At 42.2% G+C, this 20,061-nt stretch overlaps 1 protein-coding gene across 3 annotated transcripts in view; it reads right to left on the bottom strand.

The window, feature by feature from the left end:
* The window catches only part of RAPGEF5 (Rap guanine nucleotide exchange factor 5), a 173,498-nt gene that overhangs the window by 100,491 nt on the left and 52,946 nt on the right, over positions 1–20,061 (bottom strand). For all 3 annotated transcript variants that reach the window (XM_080382161.1, XM_080382162.1, XM_080382160.1), the window contains exons 7-8: positions 16,871–16,919; positions 693–769 (exon numbers count right to left, since the gene is read on the bottom strand). In XM_080382161.1, the coding sequence (XP_080238287.1) occupies positions 693–769; positions 16,871–16,919 (126 nt within the window). The remainder of the gene's footprint in view (positions 1–692; positions 770–16,870; positions 16,920–20,061) is intronic.

Raw genomic sequence — 20,061 nt, 5'->3', positions numbered from 1 at the left:
AAGAGGAATAGAAGAAAAAAAAAGTCAAGACTGGGTAAAATCGATTTTAAATTAAAAGCAATAATCAGTACCAATACAATGAGCAATATAGTTGCATTTGCACAGTTTGAATGCATGAACTAAATGATTGAACGAACTGGAAATTAATCAAAAAAGATTCACAGAATCAAAAAGTGTAAGCAACTCCACAATAAAATACTCTAAAATGCAGTTACATTTCTTCTGAGCAATATCTAGAAGCGTGCTTTGGTTGTAAATGAGGGACATCAGGAAAGGAAAGAAAAAGGATGTTGCTTACACTCAAGTGACCAGTAAGTATCCTCATATCATTGCATGTCTACTTACAGTGATTAAAATTCAATCAAAATGTCACATGCCCTTGCCTCCTAAAACACACCTTATTTTATCTTCACATCAGGTATATTTTAGAGCATTACGTGTATGCTCTAAAAAGAGCAGAGATACAGTTGAAGAATGCTGTCCGATCGCAAAACCATGGGATTAATTCCCAGCATAATCATCAATCTTATTCTAAAGAGTCACATAAGACAATATATAGCAGACGACCCCCTTCCTAGGGCTCCCTGTGCAGAACATTGAGGAAAATCCATTTCCCAGAGATACTGAAAGCAGATCTTTCAACTTGTATGTCTGAAAAACTTCCCAAGACACTATTAATCTCACACATTTACCTGAGCATCAGAGGTATCCTTGAGTTCTTCTAGTCCTCTTATTTCTTGACTGCTGTTCTCTTCATTTTGATGAATTGCTAAAATAAGAAAGAGGGAACGTATTGGAAGCAGGCAGGTTTAAAAAGAAAAAAAAGTTGTGGATCAAACTTCTAATTTCCAGAAGGGTCAAAATCAGAGTTATCAGTTTACCTAGCTGAAGAAACGAACACCACTTTTGCAGGGACACATCAGACTTCTGTATTGCAAACAGCTGTATCTATAGGTGGGTTTAGTATCTATAAGCCAAGATACCCTTCCAGTCAACATACCCACCTATTATATTTTGGTGGGACATTAAGCCCTCAGATGTTCTGAAATGTAACACATGGCGGGTTAGGAGGGTCAGACCCGATGAAACACATGCAAAGTGACTTTACCTTACCCCATACTCATTTACTTACAAGCACCATAGTCAAATATCCATCTTGTGTATGCACCGAGTGCTTTGCCAGTGTAGCCATAGCAGTTGTGACTGAAAAACCGTCCCTGGAGTGGCAGAGCTGGCAAATCCAAAATGCCAGGCTCATGGTTTTGCTGGAGGGGCAGGAGGGTTCAGCTGGTGTGCTTCCTCTTGTCCACCTCCTCTCGCCTTCACCCCTGGGTACCTGAGCTGGTCATCAGGCTGCGTCCGAACAGCCACAGTGGTTTGGGGCAAGGATCACCAGTCCTGTTTTGCTTTAAAACAAAATCCTGAGGCAGCCCAGGATTCAATTGATGAAAAAACTGGCTGTTGAGCAAGCAAAAGGGCTGGCAGGTAGCAGTGCCACCTTCACCAGTCACCCTCACCTAAGTTCTCCTCAACCCTTAGCCCGAATCTTTACACATAAAACCAGGTTACCACGGCTGAGCTTAAAACATAAAACCAGGTTACACACGGCAGTGTGAGCCGTGAGGTGTAGCTTGGTGTGTCTGCATGAGTGCTCTGGTTCTACTGCAGACAAAAAGCAGCCTAACCTTTAGGCAGCATCCAGCAAAGTTAAAAGTAACTTTAGAGTGTTCTTGACCTCTAAAATAAAGCACATAGATTTATTTTCTTTTTACTGCAAGATTTCTGCTGATATTGCTATGTCATATAGGGTATAAGTCTTCTTTCTTCCCCCACAGTCATGCTATCAATAAAAAAAAAGTAATAAAAACATAATTATAAAAGGAGGGGTTGGGAGGAGTCATTTTGTCAATACAGTTTATTCTATTCAGGGATCTTTTTTAATCTGTTACCAAAGGAAAACAGGTCTGGTATAAAACTTCACTAGTGGGTCTGCTGGCATCACTTTACCAGCCAGCCTCTGAAATTCAAGGTGAATGCTGAAAACACAGGATCAATCTATAGCTATAACAGAAAACAAGTATAATGGGGTTAGATAACCCAGCAGCATTTACAGCCAGGCAAAATGAAAACACTGGGACATTGTGGCACATCTCTGCCCCAGGTTGGAAAAGTAACAGCCCCAGGCAGCAGTACCCAGTGACTGCCCCAACAGCCCCGTGCGGCCCCTGCTTTCCCAGATTTCCCAGGGCAGGGTTTCCCAGGCCAGCCTGTTCCATCCACGCAGACTCAGGCTCTTGCAGCCCCTTCCCTTGTAACCCACCTCCCAGCCTTCTTCCCCAAGAGCCACCTCGATCTCTTGCACACTCTCACGCATACGTGACCCCGTTCTACTCACTGCCGCTGTGGGAGATGCAAAGAATTCAGGACATCCATTGCAGAACGCTAGTCAGAAGAACCAGCACAACACAGAACACTGTAATGCCAGAAGGCATTAGCAAATGCTAAAAAATCATTGTTTGAGCAACCGCAAATCACTTATTTCTGTGGCTGTGTTAGCAGAAACACAACATTTCCCCAACTCTCCTTTCAATTTTCTGATTTCTCCTAAAATCAATTTGCTGTAGCCACTGATGGGCAAAACACCCTCACAGACACTGGCTATTAATCACGGCATTTAAAGGAGTGGCACCTTGCTAGTAACAAGAACACAGGTCCAGGTTTAAGTGATTTCCATTGATCCCACCAGCTTTTCCGACAAGCCGGAGCAGATGGGCACTCCGCAAACAGCTGGGCCAGGGGAAAAGGTTAGTGGCAGCCAACTGGCTTCTCATCACCAGCTTCTAAGTGTCCCCTTCCCTGCCCAGTGCCAGGATAAGCACATCAGAGCATTTTCCACCAAAGCAAACAGGCCGATGTTCAGGAGCAGCACGCTGTCGCTAGCCTGGCTGGCTGGCAGGTGAGCGAGGGGACGGTATCTGGCCCGGGAGCTGTCACAAGCAGTGAACACCCAGGGCTGAGGGCAGCAAAATCTTATACCTGGCACAAAAAGAAAGAGAAAGAGGGTGCCTGTCCACAACCGCAACAGACACAGGTATCCCTTTAGTACTGAACAATTTTAGCATCAGCAATTTTAAAGATGATGAGAAAAAACCCTCAACTTAGATGTACCCTAAAGGGAACAGCTTAAAAAGAAGAAAACTGGTTTTATCAGCAATTTCACAGCTCAACTCTAAAAAAAGCTGAAGAAAGTTCATAATCCAAACCCAGCTCTCATTGGCGTCAATGTTGTTTAGACAGTGTAAGGAATGTAGAAAAGAACCAGTAAATATTTTCTTAAAGGAAAAAAAAAAATCACCCAGAACTCGCACTGATGTTCTTGCAGCCCTCTTGGGAGAGAGGGAACAGTCGGCCTCTTTTTCATGGAATTTCCATCATGAACTTGATTTTTTGTGTCCTGTCCTCTCTGCCTCTTATCCAAACCCGTAAGAACCAGGCACTGTTGAACCATTTAACTACATGCAGGGAGCAATACTGAAGGAATCACACCGCCTCATACATTTTTTTCCACTGCAAGAATGTAGACCCTTGAAGGCTGAAGTGGCCACACAAATGAATAACAACCCTTAAATATATTTTCTTGGTTTCTGTATGAAAAGTTTACTACATATTTTGCCTATGAAATACAAAAAAAAACCACATTAATTTCTTAGAGTGTTTCTGTGTATTCAGAAACTTATGTTACTGGGGATCACCACACACACATAAGAAACCAATTTCGATACACCTCGTGCCTCCTATTACAACTCACAGGCACCCCCTGAAGTGGCCCAGGCGCTGCCCTCATGGGCTTTTGTGCATGCAATAAAAGGTGTGTCATAAAATATAAGAATTCAAGGATAACTTCCCACTCACTGTCGGTTCGCCATCTATTTCTTAATAAAAACGCCTGATGTTGCAAACTCAACCATAGGAAAAGTGACCGGAAGGTTAGGGTGGGGTGGGAAAGATTTCCCAGGCAAGTGTTGATTCTGGGACAGTTCCCTGAAAATGTAACATGTACATACAAAAAAGTTGTGAACTTTGGAGCTGGGCCAAACCCTTCCTTCTCCGCCAGCATAAACCCAGCCTTGCTCCCTGGTACAAATACCCCAGCAGGTCTTAACAAAGCCGCAACACCAGGGAAAGGCAAAGGTGGTTTACCCTGATCTATAGGTATCTGTTTGATATTATGTTTGGGTTCATGCTTGAGACCCAAGACAGGAAAAAAATACAAACAAAGATAGAGGGACCAATCCCCTTTTCTATAGGCAGCATTTCTCCTCCTTTGGAGGTCACCATGAATGGAAGAAAAAGATGTTAAATGAGCATTAGCTTGCTAATATGCAGTTCAAATGTGTCCATTTGCAAATTAGCCTAGGGAATTCAGGATGTTGATTTTTTATGGTCACTTAAGGATCACAAGGGCCAGCGTTTGATCTGAGTTCCTTGTGTCCCCATGGACCAGAGCTAAGATTTTGCTAGCAGATTCTTCGATAAAGTAATGTTGGAACAGAGAATTCTTGCGGGGGAGAGCCTTGTCCTTTAGTAATCCCATTTCAGCTCATTAAATCAGCAGAAAAAATAACAAAGAAATAAGAAACAGAAGTAAATCAGTTTATACTAGCTACCTCAGCAGAATCAGCCATCGCATGGCATTGTGAAGGGAAAGGGAACGTAACCATCACTCTCACGCTGGAACCGAGCACATCCTTTCTGTCACCATTACCGACTGAGAGCACTCCCCCACTTTTACTGCCACACCACAAAGTTTAATGTAGATTTAAGGCATCGGAAGGGACTTGTCTTCCTCAGCAGCACAAAGCATTACAGGCACGCTAAAGGGCTCACCTTAGCTAGACAGCCTGGCATGCAGGGAGGGTCACATCAGCCACCCGCAGCAGGATGGACCTTCTCCTGGCTATGGAAGAACCCTGCCAAGGGCTACTCACAGACCTGTGCCTCCACGATACGCTCTTCTGTACGCCCCCAGACTTGAGGATAAATTAATTATGTTTGCTGAGTAAGATTTTAAATACACATTATTTCATTTCAATACTTTGTCTTATTCAACGCAGAAGAATCTTTCAACCCAACTGAAAGTGGAAAGGACAGTTTAAAAAAAAAAATAATCCACACATAAACCAACTCCTGGAACCCGTGGCACTGCAATCTTCCCAGAGGCTTTGCTGTATTGTGTTTTCTTCCTTTTCTATAAATGAAGTTTCTTCTTTCTACCCCTTCTGGCTGCAGAGATAACCTTCACAACACAAACCAAGGCACTAGCGTCATTCTACTGCTGCAGCCAGCCAGACTGGAACAATAACAGCAGCAAAGGTGTGAACTTCCTCCCTTTGGCTTAATAGGGTGTTAACTTTGAAAGCTAATTATTTAAATGTTTGAGAGAGGACTGCCATCACAGTTAACCATTTTGCTGCTGAACAGCAGACAGGAACATCTGTCCATCCGTAAGCAACTCACTCTAGGTAGCACCCACATGGTCATTCCAGGACAGAAAGCCAGCTTAGCTCTTCATCACTGCTGGCTGTCCCACACCTCCTGTACTTACTAGTCCCTCTCCGTACTACCATCAACCATTTGGAGTTGGTGAATTGGCAAAGTATTACTTTTAACCTGGCTCAGTTTGATGGTCTGGTTGTGAACAAAGCCCCCCAGCATCAGGCAGGACAGGGGACAGGACAACCTGCAAGCCAGCACTGCTGCCAGACCCCTCGTGCCACACAACTCCAGCTCCAGCCCTCGAGCTTGCTGTGAAGTCCAGCTGTGGGGACCAGGGCTGCCTGCCTTTTGGGGGACAGGGAACCCATAAACGTCGCCCTCGGCAGTCATGCAGTTTACCTCTGCACTGCCCTAGGCTGCTCCCAAGGCTGAACTTGCCTCACAGGCTGCAAACCCCCAGGCATCGCCCTGGGAGCAGCCCAAGGGTGCAGGGACCCCAGGTGCACAAACACACCCGGCTCGCCCCCACAGCCTGAGCGGGAGCTGGATGAGTTCACTGGCCCCACGGGCAGCTCTGCTTGCCACAGAAAGCTCGGTCACGCCTTGGGCTACGTCCCTCATGTTTTCAGATGTTGAAACCCTTCATTTCAAATGAGAATGTTAATTTATTATTTAGTGTTCTTTAACCTGCTAACATCCTAGAACACCAACACACTCTGCCCTTTGTAAGATTTCAATCCTTTCAGTACTGTATGATCAAAATTCATATATGCATCTCTTTTTCCTAGCCAGTAAGCAAAAGGCACCTACGTGCCCTCTACAGATAGGAGACACACACCACCCTGGAACTGGTAGAGACCACTTCTGAACAGAAGAACTTTGTTTATTTGACAAGCCAACAGATTTTCACTGTCTTATCCCTCCTAGATGGTTATAGCCTGTTTTTTTCTGTCCCTGTCCAAGTATCGCTGTTGAAAAGACCTCAGGAATCTGCAATAACATTCCCCAGGGTAAGCCTCCAGTGCTCTGAATTGCCAGCAGCCTGCACCAATTGATTTATCATCAGCTGCTGGGAAGCTCACAACTTTTAGCATTCTCATATCCCAAATTTTTTGAGAGGCATGTTTCTTTTCTTTTTCCAAATGAAGTTGCTAGTGTAAAGCTTTTCAGAAACAAAGAGCAAAAAAATCATGTCATTCTAAGCTAATTTCATGATTTTTGAAAACTTTATTGTTATTTTGAATATCCGACGTTATTCTTTGTGGAGGACATACAGCAAGCCTTAGTTACAGCTGGTTACTATGGCACCTCTGAGCTGTTTGACAGTGTTAAAATGTTTGCTGATGCTTATTAATTTATCAGAGTGGGAAAAAAAATGAATAGCTAGCTCATCCTGATACCGCTGGGGAAACTAAAAACCAGATCCTCTAGGTTATGTAAGGCACTAGCACTGAGCAGTGGAAAGGAAGATGAGCAGCAAGTAAATGCTTTACAAACCTCAGATTTGGGGACCATTTTAAGCCAAACCAGGTCCTCGTGCATACTCCTGTATTTTCCAAGTCCATTTTCCAAATTAAAGGGGGAAAATCAACACACTGAATACCTCTGAAATCCCCCAAATCTGCATATAACAGACAGCGATAATCCCAGGAATAAAACCCTCAAACTGAGAATTGGTTCCTTATTTACCGTGAAACTGTAATCTTTTCCCAGAAATTACTGAAAAGAGAAAGCTTTTTAAGCTCATCCTTAACATGTTTCCTTTTATTAGCAATAAAAAAATTGCCTTTGAGCTTTCTCATTCCTTCCCACTATTTCTGCATATATATATGCAAATTACTGTACAGATTTTCCTTCGCTGTATCTCTGAAACAGTTGGCAGACCCCTGGGGGGGTGTTGCCCAGACAGCTGTGCAATCAGCTGAGTAAATCAGCTAATTAAAGAAACAAAGAAAATGCAAAAATTATTAAAGACAGACTCCTGCTTACAGCATTATTCAGCACCTCTGTATCTAAAAAAGCACAGCAAGCATGGGATGGAATAAAGGTGCTTGTAAATTGGGGAACAAATTATTGCACAAGTGACAATGATGCCATTTTCTCTCAAACATTAATCTGGGATTCATGATATTTATGCTTTGTAGTTTAAATCAATTTAATATAAATTACTCCATCATTTCATTTCATTTCATTTTAAAATTACAAAACCGTGAAATGTAATGTTGGTTTCATAACTGATTTCTGTATGTAAAAAATGGTCATTAACTTCAGCTTGACCTTAGGTGTAGAACTAATATTGAATTTGCACAGAGGCTACTCATTATGCTGGTCTAGTTTCCACACAGAAAAATAAGTTCCCAAGGGTCCTAGTGCTACAAGCCATTTCTCAGATCTCAAATAGGAAACAGGGCTCCCAAAAATGATGCAAAAACATTTCCTCTCATTGCAGAGTTTATCAAAAGGAACAGATAACGGCAAGGGTAGGAATCTGCAATCTAAACAGAGCAAAGCCAGTGTGGTAAGAAAGGAGGCTGACCGATTTAGATTTGGTCTTGCTGATCCACACACCATTAAGGCGCTGTTCCTTTCCGCTGCATCTGAATGACCACAGGAAAGACAAGCCTCAGCTCTAACGAGCCACGGGCTTGCCTCTGTTATATAGCCGGTGTAAAGTAAAAACGAGTGGACCACGAAAAGCCACCGGTATTTCCCAGCTAAGTCAGATTACAGCCAGGAGCCTTTGCTGCTGTTCTTTTCACTTTACCGTACAACTGGTTTTACTAGGAAGCTCTGTTGATTTTATTTATCAGAACTGAAGCTTTTCCTATGGGTTCGAAGGCCCGCATGTCATCCAAGGTGGTAATGCATTAGAAGAACATAATTTTAAAACACCTCTGCCTAAACAAGGGAGGCATTTTTTAATAGATAATCAACTACTGTCGATCCATGTGGCCGGGGGAGGTTTGGTTTTCAATGCCTGGCACTTTGTGATACATACAAAGGAAACCCTACATCTGATACCCACTTTGTGAACATAGGAACTCACAGAATTTTTTTATCACAGAGGAAAAAAAAACGGAAAACGAGTGGCAAACACTGTAGGATTACTACAGGAACAGACAAAGGCACTGTTCTTTGCAGCAGTAGCAGCCCAAGGAAAACCATTCAATGGCTGAATACAGAAAGCTTTAACTTTTACCCCATGCTTTTAGACGTTCATTCTCACGTGCACGATATTTAAAATTTTCAAAAATCAAGTAGCAGTGGTGCCTGAGGTGTTGGAGGTGTGGAGAAGAGCCCATTACATAATCAGCAGGCATGAGGAGAATGATTGCTGGGAACTGATCAAACGAGGAGGTAAGGGCAGTAGCTGAGCAGGCTGGTGCAAAGCAAAACTCTGCTCTCTGTTCCATGGAAACATCCTCCAGGCACGGCCAGGAAGGGAGCAGGAAATAAAGAGGACTCTGAATAAATAAAATTCTGTGAGCTGTCTGTAAATGCCTCTCCCAAAACACTGGAAACAAAACATTCACCTGGGAATTGGTTTTTCGCACAACTGCTGTCTTTCCGACCTTACGGTGCAATCCCTTTTTGCATATGTGCAAAATGTCTGTCACCTACACAGCTATTCAGCATTGCTCATTTCTTTGGTGTGGCTCACAAATCACACAGAAAGTCTAAAAAGTTCTGCAACAACTGCAAAAAACAGACCATAAACTGCCAAACCCCCTCTCAGTGTAATTCCCTCCAGAGAACTCTCTGGACCTCTTTTTCTTCTTTTTCCAAGACCGAGTCCATTCTGCTTTACATCAGCTGTTGAACAGACCAAGGCTGGTGAGTGTGACTGCACAGAACGTTCACGGGTGTTGTCCAGGGCACTTCCCACCCCCAGCATTGCCCGGGGTGGTCACAAAGCGGCTGGTCACTGCTTGAGACACGGCACAGCAGAGGGGTGGGTGGGTGTCTGTGTGTCTGTGTGTGTCTGTGTCTGTGTGTGTGTGTCTGTGTGTGTCTGTGTGTGTGTGTCTGTGTGTGTCGGTGTGTCTGTGTCTGTGTGTGTCTGTGTGTGTCTGTCTGTGTGTGTCTGTCTGTGTGTGTCTGTCTGTGTGTGTCTGTCTGTGTGTCTGTGTGTGTGTGTCCGTGTGTGTGTGTCCGTGTGTGTGTCTCTGTGTGTGTGTCCGTGTGTGTGTCTCTGTGTGTGTGTCTGTGTGTGTGTGTCTGTGTGTGTGTGTCTGTGTGTGTGTCTGTGTGTGTGTGTCTGTGTGTGTGTGTCTGTGTCTGTCTGTCTGTGTCTGTCTGTCTGTGTCTGTGTGTCTGTGTCTGTGTCTGTGTGTGTCTGTCTGTGTGTGTCTGTCTGTGTGTGTCTGTCTGTGTGTGTCTGTCTGTGTCTGTGTGTGTCTGTGTGTGTCTGTGTGTGTCTGTGTGTGTCTGTGTCTGTGTCTGTGTGTGTCTGTGTGTGTCTGTGTCTGTGTGTCTGTGTGTCTGTGTGTCTGTGTCTGTGTCTGTGTGTCTGTGTGTCTGTGTGTCTGTGTGTCTGTGTGTCTGTGTGTCTGTGTGTCTGTGTCTGTGTGTCTGTGTGTCTGTGTGTCTGTGTCTGTGTGTCTGTGTCTGTGTCTGTGTCTGTGTGTGTGTGTCTGTGTGTGTGTGTCTGTGTCTGTGTGTCTGTGTCTGTGTGTCTGTGTCTGTGTGTCTGTGTCTGTGTCTGTCTGTGTCTGTGTCTGTGTGTGTCTGTGTGTGTCTGTGTGTGTCTGTGTCTGTGTGTGTCTGTGTGTGTCTGTGTGTGTCTGTGTGTGTCTGTGTGTGTCTGTGTGTGTCTGTGTGTGTGTGTCACACAGTGTTCCTGACCAGCCACCACAATGAGCACCATGTGCCAGGGCCACAAGGCATCAGGTCCTACCCTTCTGAAGCGCTGCTGGTTTCTTCGTATGCCTGATCTCTGGAGTAATGGAAGAATCCCACGGGATGCAACAAGACATTGGCCCTGAGGGGTTAGCATACCCTTCAATAAGGCATAAAATGTTTAAAAAGGATCACTTAAAGAAGTCAACAGGATTATGTCCCTTCCTTCAAGGCACGAAATCCTTAAAGCACAGTTAACTTTATTCCTAGCCGTGTTCGAGGTGCAACTTTTATTTTGAACCACATTTCAAAGCACAGAGGAAAAGTAAAGATAAAGTTACCAAGTTCTATCAGGAGCGTGACACTCCCGCACCTTTACTTTGAGTGGCAATTTCTCCAGGATGAGTGCTATTAGTAACACTTGCAGAAGAACTCTTTATTCCACACATTTTGATAAGTTCAACCCTTGCTTTAAAGAAGTGGATGCTTGAAGGAATTGAAAGTTATAATGAAATAATGTCTTACTTAAGTAAATAAACCCACTGAAAAGAGACATAAGGGGACAAGACAAGCAGTAAGATCCTACTGATACTAACCTTTTCCCACCCTTCAAACTTTCTCAATCTTTCCACAAGGGACAATGCACATCTCTCTGGCACAGGACTACCACTTTATTCTGTGAACAGGAGAATGTTTTTTCATCCCTCTTTATGCCCTTTTTTCAGTGGCATAAAATAAGTGCACATTTTACACCATAGATACTGTAAATCTGCTTGTTTACAAAACCTATAAATTCAAAGGTTACTTAATATGTTTGAGATTTAGACACAATGCTGAACTGTTCCGTTCTTGAATGACCTCTTGTATTTGTAACCTAATTTTTCAAGTATGCGTACAAATCTAATTCAAATTCACAATGATTTCCATTGTCTATATAACAAGTCTGTTCTACAAGTAAATAAAACTAATGACATAACACAGGACATTCATATAGCACCCAATGACAAAGTTTTTGCTAATTATCGTGGAGTAAAGTTGCCAAGAAGTCTCTCAAGGATCTGTGCTACTTGGGGAAAAGGGCTGAATGGTAAAGATGCAGTTTCCTGAATTAACTAAGCTGATAAAAGAGCTTACTGCTGCCAAAAGTGTCTTACTGGGCTCCTTCCCACAGCCCTCCACCTCCCCACCCTGATAAGAAGCTTCTCACAGGGGTATGACAGAGGTGCACAAAATCCTGAACAGTATGGTGATGAACTGGGAATGGAAAATTCACCATTTTCCACAACCAAAGAGCTATGTCACAACAGAGTAAGGGTCGTGGTGAATGTGTTTAAAATAAAAAAAAAAAACAAACAGAAAAAATATGCTTTCACATAGCACACACCTGAATTATGGGACTCGATGCCAGAAAAGGTGATGAAGGTCAGGAGCATAAGCAGGCTCAAAAAGTAACTTGATAAATTAACGGAGAAAAGGTCCACTAAGGGCTACCTAACACGACAGTGTGGGTATAGCAAAATCCCTCTAGCACAGACTGGTAGACGCTGAGTATATACATCAGAAGGAGAACTGTACTTGCTCTGTTTCTCTGCTCTGAGCATCCCCTACTCATCACTCAAAGTAGGATCGGAGCTGGATGGACTTCTGACCTGACCCAGCCTCGCTGTTCTCATGTTTTTAACCGGGATGACATTGCCTGGAGTGTGTTCGAATCAAGTCACACAGTCAGCTCTGACAGCAGTGCTGTCGAGGTGGCGCACGGGCTGGGAAAAGGAATAGCTGTTCACAGCTTGCTTTTTATTCATGTCCACAAAGCTCAAGCCCCAGTGACCGCTTCATATTGAATCATCTGTCCCAAAATAAAAGTACTGAGCAAATCACATAGGCAGTTAAGTCCGGAGAGAATCAATACAAAAGAAAAGGGGAAGAGTGGATATGCATACATATATGTCAGAATAGGGTGGAGGTAATCCAGAAGATCTCAAATATAACGTTAATACATTGCAAAAGCCATATTATAAACAAAATGTAAATGACCCTTCAAAAAAAAAATATCAACAGAGCTTGTCAATTTAAGAATGGCATGACTAAAAAGTATCTAACTATATTGTGGACATCTGAGTATCATTCTTAAGAGGGAGCAAAACAACAAAGTGCTGGGGCTTTTGTGGCTGCCCTGCCCTTCTCACCAGCCCGGTCGCTTGCCGCTCCAGCAAGCTTGGAGAGAAGCTGCAGTTGCCCTCTTTCTACCTCATCAATACTCTGTCAACTGTTATCTTAATTAGCCTCTAATAATACAGAAACACAAGGACCAGAGTCCTGCTCTTATGAATGGCCCTTTGCATGAATGAAGTTACAGAAATTCCTTTAGATATAAAGTTAAAGGAATTTACTGGGTGATGTCATAGGATGCAGCTATGTTCATGTACAGAAATGCAAGGCATCTTGTTTGTGGATGGGATTAACACCAGTTCCTGACAGATTTTGATCAGTTCAGAGGTACCTGTGTAGCTACGCCACCAGCTAAAGCCTCCAGCCTTAGGCTATTTGCTGCTTTTTATCCTTGTTTTAGCTACCATCTCTAACACATAAGAAACATGTCATGAGTCATGACAAGCAATTGAGATAAATGCCAATCCTTGTAAACCTCCAGATGAGAGGCTGCTTTTCTGTTCTGTTTCAGCACACTTGCAAAAGCCAGCCAGATATAAACACAATTCTAATGCCAAGTGCCTACAATTAAAAACAAAGTTCTCTTCTTCTGCTCCAGTTATTTGCTTCCCCAAGACCTTTTTTTACCAAGCCAAGGAAGAGAGCATTTAATCTATTTATTTCTAAGGTTAAGCAAGAACAATGTTAATGCATTTTTATAAGCCACAGAGAAGCGCGCAAGCTCATTTCCTCCTCTTAGGTCACCTTTCCCATGAGACCTTTATTCTAATGAAATATAAATGCGCTTTCTAGTCAACAGTGTTACTGAAGGTCCACCAAAACTTCAGGATTACAGGCATTAATTTTATCCATTTTTTATTTTTATTTGCAAAAAAACCTAAAAATACTGAGCTCCCTCTGCATGAGGGCTCTCAAGTACCTCTCTGTTGGCTTATGCCTTGCTCTTGGAGTGGTATACCTGTGGTACACATCTGAAATACAAAAAAAGAGCTTTTTTCCACAGAATTTTTTCTTTTTTGGGGTTCTTCACTTGTCCTTGAGCCATCTGTCAGTTTTATGTGTTTCTCCTATTCTTCCACCCCACAATAAAAACAGAAGAACACCTCTTGGGCAAAGGCATTCTCCCCCACACACTACTGACTTTTTGTTTTCTGGTAGCTGACATTCTGCATCAAGTCAGATCCTGTACTAGCAAGAATTTGATACTCTGCCCTACCCCATAGCAGGCTCAGGTCCCTGCTTTGGTTTTCAAAGCATTTTGTAAGTAGATAACAACGTCTAAATCTCCAAAGCAACCATTCTGGCCCAAGAACTGAAATAGTAATTACTACTTCTCATATCCATACACTAGGTAGCAAACCCACACTTCATTTAAACAAAAATAAAGTGTTTCACCCGGTAACCAAAGGCAATGTTTTCCCCCTCCAAGCATAGAAAACCTCTCTAGTTGGACCCTCTTCACCTCTTGCAGAGGGAGCTATGGTGTTTGTGTGATTGTATAGCATTTTCCACGCAATGCAACCCAGTTATTAATACAACAGCTCTAGACAAGTAATATTAAAGCTTTAATCAGCCAGTTTTTCTAGTACAATTAAATCACTGTGAAGTGCCTCTCTAATGACAGAAATATATCCAGAAATTAAAGTAATCCAGGAACAAATTATACAGTCCTTCCATTAAGCAAAAATACTCTTTTTTTTTTTTTTTTTCCCTCTTAGTGGTAGTACTAACCAGTTATCTAGAGGAAATATTTTGAAACACTGTAATTTAAAAACCACCAAACCATCAAAAACAGTACAGGAACCTCCGCACAACAGCTTTGGCTTTTGGGCTGCCAATTCCTAGGAAAGCTTTTGGTTAATGAACCAATTAGCCACTGCAGGCAGGTTTCAGCCAGCAGGTTAGGACCATGCCCATCATCAGCGCTCGCCACTCATGAATCCCAGGGCAGATGAGCCAGGCACTCAGGCCATTCATACCAGTCTGGAAGCCACCCAGGGCAGCAAGCCCAATCTATTTCTGCCAAAATAAACTCTTTGCCTGATCTTTGTTGGTTTATTTCCTGTAATTATATGGAGTCTTGGAGAAGGTTAGAAGAACAATATCTTTGAAAGCTACTGTGGTTTTTAGCTCCAGAAGCGCTTTCTCTGAAATAAGCTTCACTTCACCAGGCACAGCATACCATAGCTTGATTGCTAACAGTGACTGCTACGCTGTGAATTTAACCATCAGCAATAAAGTAAAAAAGCATAATCAACCACCCTAATTTACTCTGCTCCTACTGTACTAAAGGCATTAACTTAAATTAGACCTTACAGTTATGCCTGATCATGTACCCATTCTTACAGCCATCCAAGATGAGGCATAAAGAAATGCAAATTCCAGCACAAGCATGCACTAGTTAAACTTTCTAAAGAGGTATCTTTTGTTCAGATCTAAACCCATATTGTAAGTGTTTACATTAATTTATTAGGAAAGCCAGGTCAGCGCTTGAAAGGTCTATATAGGGAGCTTTGTTTATTTAAGGCTGTGCGTTTTACCTAAAATACGTCTACCTTCTCAGTGTGGGTTGCAATTACACCAGTATAAAGGACACTACAAGAGCTATACTCCTTTGCAATTTTCATCTCCTGCAGCTCATTCCTTATCCAACTCCCACCCCATTTTCTACTGACAACCATTATGCAGCCATCCTCCAAAAGGAAGTGAGAGGGCAACTCAGGTTGAAATCAACTCTTTTGGGGAATGGAGTTCTCATTTATTGCCAGTAGCAGTAGTAATATTTGCCAACACAACTGCTGAGAAGCAGGGAAAGAGATTCCTTAGAAACCTATAAGCACTAAATGAAAAGGTACATGGCACCATACTCTTAGCCCATTTTACAACAAAACAAAAGGTTACCTTGAGCCCTTCTTTAAAACAGCCTGGGTTTCTCTGCACTGAAGCAGAGCAGAAGCATTTCCATGTTCAGCCATTATAATTCAGGTGGGACTGGGGTGATACCAGGTAAGTGCAAGCAGCTGAGGGGTGTTAACTTTGTAAACTACCATAGCAGTTTCAGAAGCAAAGCTATTACACAGAAACAATTTAGGTCTGAATTCACATTTAGACTTGTGTTTATTTTCTGCGGATTTACATTTACAGATGACTGTGGATATAACCTATGGGTACTTCTATTTCCAGCCAAAAATGAATTAAACCATGTCTAGAATATTTTTGTAATACTGACATTTTCACAAGGAAATATTTGCAGGTATGCCAGCTACATCTTCCTGATGCCTCCAGTTTAAGATAGCATGTTGTGTATAATGACTTTGTGCTGTACAGGTAAGCCACAGATAGACAAGACACAAATATTACAACACAGTATTATTAACAGGTCAGAAAATAGCTCAAAAGGTGCAAGATCCACAGTCTTAAATTCTAGCAAAATCACTGAAGATCATAAGAGATGCTCAGTGCAAATGCTCCCAAAGACCTCAATGGCTTCAGGAACACACCAATGATTTAAGGCAACTCCCCTCTGTTTTACTCTAGAAATATATTCAACTCTCATTTTACCACGTGCCATTTGCCCTTACTGCAGATAACTGCACCGTACATGAAGACACCAGAGAGTTAACCCTGTATAGAGTCAGGTCTGACCAAGAAGGTTTTGCCACTCCCCATGCAGTGCCTAGAAAACACAGCTCAGCAATGCCGATACCTTCTGAAAGTGGCTGTGCTACCAAACCCCGACAGAGCTGACCTGACTACGTATTTCAGTGCCTCTGCACTGTATCACCAGCATTTGCTGTAAATGTTTATGTCAGAAACTCAGTTATCCATTTGCTTTTCTCCTTCTACTACCCTGATAACCGAGACTTGCTTTTTACAGCCATACGGATGTACAGACAAGTCTTCAGGAAAGAACGCTTTCATGCATGATGTTGTCCTTTTGCTTTAGCATAAAGAAATACACCTGACTGGGCAGGCAAAACAGGGAAGATGGCATGAGATACTGGGCCATAAAAGGAAACACAGGAAAATTATCAACTTATTTGTCTTAAATGTAAGTCACATAAAGAAACAATCTTCTTTTATAAAGCGCAAACCCTGAGAAAATAGTGAATTTGGCCAGAAAGAGAACCCAGTTCACATTCAACTGTAACACTCCGATTTTATCAGCTAGGTCATTAGATGTGACTATCTAGGGGAAGAGAAGCTAGACTGTAATTACATTGTGCTATATACACGGATTCTCCAGTGAGAGAGGAACACGATCCACTGTCTTTGCTTCCCCATGTTAGTAAAATGGCAATGGCAATTCAAATCCTTCAATAAATTGCAAAAGGGAACAGTGTTACAAAACCTGCTGACTCACCTGACTTCCTTGCTTTTAAGGCAATGACAGCAGCCAGTTCTCTCTGTACCTAAAATATCAGGAAAGAAAAGGATGGTTATAGTTACTAGCACAGTTGAACAAACCAAAAATGTAACACTGGTAAGATGCTGGTTATCAATCATTTGGAGCAGTCAACTGCATATGGAATTATGCAGGTACTTGGTTTTGAAACTACAGTCACTTTTCTTAGCAAATCTATTTCCTCTTCAGCTGGGAATTCTGTGGTAACTATTTTTTTTAACTTTAATTTCATGTAAATACTGCACATTCTTTAGGGAGTGGGCAATTCAGCAGCCTGACCTGTAATTTATTTGCACAGCATACCTCTTTACCTCTTGCCACAAGCACACACTTGAAGCTTCTTCCTTTCCTGGTTAAATGTTTGTTTTGCCTCTGCTGAGCACACCGTAACGTTGGATTTATTGTGTGACATTTGCTTTTTGGAGCTTTCAGAAAAAAACAACCTCTCCTAACAGCATGCCTGAGCATTTCAGGAGCAATTTAGCTTGAGATGAACACGCAGAAGTAAGATCTACATGATTTCCTGGTTTACAGGCTACAGCCAGGTAGTAGCCAGCTCCCTTCCTCAGCCTCTTGTCTCTGCATTCTTCGTATTTTCCCTATAATCTCTGCATAAACCGTCCCTTTAGCCAGCTCAACTCTACATCTACTTCTCTCCATAGGTCAGTTCCTTTCTCTATCAGTAAAATTCTGTATTCTGCATTATTTTTATGCTTCATTCTTTCTCACTGCCATCGTCCATCCCATTGCGGCTGCTTTAAATGGCCTGCACTGAACCTACAACACCCTAGACTCTCTCTCCTGCATACACCTCAGATCTTCCCTTCCTCTACCCCATCCACGCTCTCAGGCTCTTCTGTTCACCTCCCACCTTCTTCCAGTTTCCCTCATTTTCCCAAGATAGCCTGTCTTTAGTATTAAAAAAATTATGGGACATTCAACTATTTGTCTAGGGATTATCTTACCTCTCTGTACAGTCTCCTGCAGTGCATACTAGCCATCTCGTCCTAACAGAACCTGGCAAAGTTCAAGACCATTACGCAGTGGGAGTTTTGACACCCAGTTTCTGAGAGCATGTGAAACTTAAAACGTCATTCACAAGACGTGTGGTATGATCAGAGTAAGGCACAAAGCCCATGAAGGATCCCTGAAGTAATACAATTACTAACAACCGTCAACATGTCGCTCCCGCAGCTCTGAAGAAAAGTTTAGAAGTGTGAAACAAGAATAGTTAACGTTACATTGGTCTGAGCAGAAAGACAGACAAAATCACCCAGGACATCTCAGTACAATGGTAACTTCAGCATCCACTGATGAGATACTCAGCAGCCACGCAGCTGTATGATCTAATGTGGCAGAAGGCAGTCATACCAGAGGCCACATCCTTCCTCTCCTTGCATCCTTCGTTCCCTTGTGTCAAAGGACCAGGAAGGTTTTTTGTCCTTGCAAGGTAAAAGGATCTTCTCTACTCCTTGATGCTGCCCCACTGAGAGGGACAGAGTTTTCTGCCACTCCAAGGGTGAAAATATGAAGCTAGTGCCACAGATTTCTTAAATGTCATCCTGTTTCCAGCACAATTGTGCACGCTGGCAGTATTGCCTTCCCTTCCTTCCTTCCTTCCTTCCTGTACACTCATTCCCATGTCTGGAGAACCATTAATCATGATTAATGTAAGCATAAACTGCAAGTAAAACGGGAAAGAACATTTCTTCTGTGGAAAAACAACTTCTGTGCATGCTTGCTTGCAGCAATATACACTAGTAATAATACATACGAGCTATCCAGAGTTAGAGTGGGGTTTTCAATGAAAGCCCAAGTTGTTTCTGAATAACACCACCACCAATTCCCTAAACTGCTCAGATCCTCTCCCTTCATTAAACTCAGCAGGAGGTACCAGTGTCGATGTCTTGATCCTGGTCTATTCTCGCAGGTTACTGACAGTAAAAAACAGTGCACTGCTGTCTCACCTTTATTTTTTAGCATTTAATAAATATGTTATCTCAAGATTAGCCTTAGGAGACATTACAATCTGCAACAGTTATAAACATACCAATTAACCCAATCAAACAATTGAAAAATGCAAATCTCTCCATAAGTGTCAAGAAACCCCACCTTTTCAGAAGAAAAGACAGCAAGCAGCATTGTGGCATCCTACAGTTATATTTGCAGTATTACATTTGCTTATATGGTGGCACTTTTCAAGTTTGAAAGACAATGCTAACATCACAGGCAATAAAAAGGTTGGGTTTCAGTATTTTGTCTATGTTATGCAAAGTATCTCATTGTTTGCTGTGTGCCAGGAACACAGCTGGTGTATTACTTAATCTGAGCAAAAACCTTCAGTTAAAGCAGGAGAAAAAGAAGTTCCTCTAGTCTTAATGTTAAGCAAATGTTCCTTCATCAAAGGGTTTAATCCTGACAGCCTGAGCTCCCTCTCGTAGGACTCATGCAAATCACAAAGAATTGGTATTGCTGAGCATCCTTCTGGATTTGCCTGGTGTCCTTAGATTTCATAATCTATGTGCTTTTGTCTATTTTAGCATAAACGCACTTGACGTCTCTGCTGGACATGTAATTCCTGTGCATCATGACATCAATGGAAATCCATGTACAACATTCATTCTGCACTGCACACAAGCTACATAACATAATATCATACTTCTTCCTAATAGGATTCCAGTTACTGCCTGTTTGACAACATTGATAGTTGCGTATCACATTGAAGATAATAATGTGGGCTCAAAGTAAAACACACATTCAGACAAGATCTATGTTTACCATATAGAGATATTAAATACAAAAAATTGGTTTATATGTATAGCTTTTAGCTACAATGCTAACACTCTCTAAATAAGCGTTACATTTTGAGCAGCATTGCAGATGTCAAAACTGATTCCATTTAAAGGCCAGCTTACCACACAGTATTTACAGAAATATTATGAAAATTTGAAAAAGAACATTCTGAGTAAGCGTTGTTGGCATGTTACCACATCTTAATCAGTTTTCTTTTTTCGATATGAAAGAGCAAGAGTATTCATACAGAGTGGAACCTGTGTATACTTCTGCTTGATTAAATACAAATGGAATACTTATATGATGAATCTTCTCATCTTCAAAGGGAAGAGGTAGAGATTTTTCAAAAGTAACTA

The sequence above is a fragment of the Falco punctatus genome (genome assembly GCF_963210335.1).
Source record: "Falco punctatus genome assembly, chromosome: 4".
Lineage (NCBI taxonomy): Eukaryota > Metazoa > Chordata > Aves > Falconiformes > Falconidae > Falco > Falco punctatus.
This window is presented reverse-complemented; position numbering and strand designations above follow the sequence as displayed.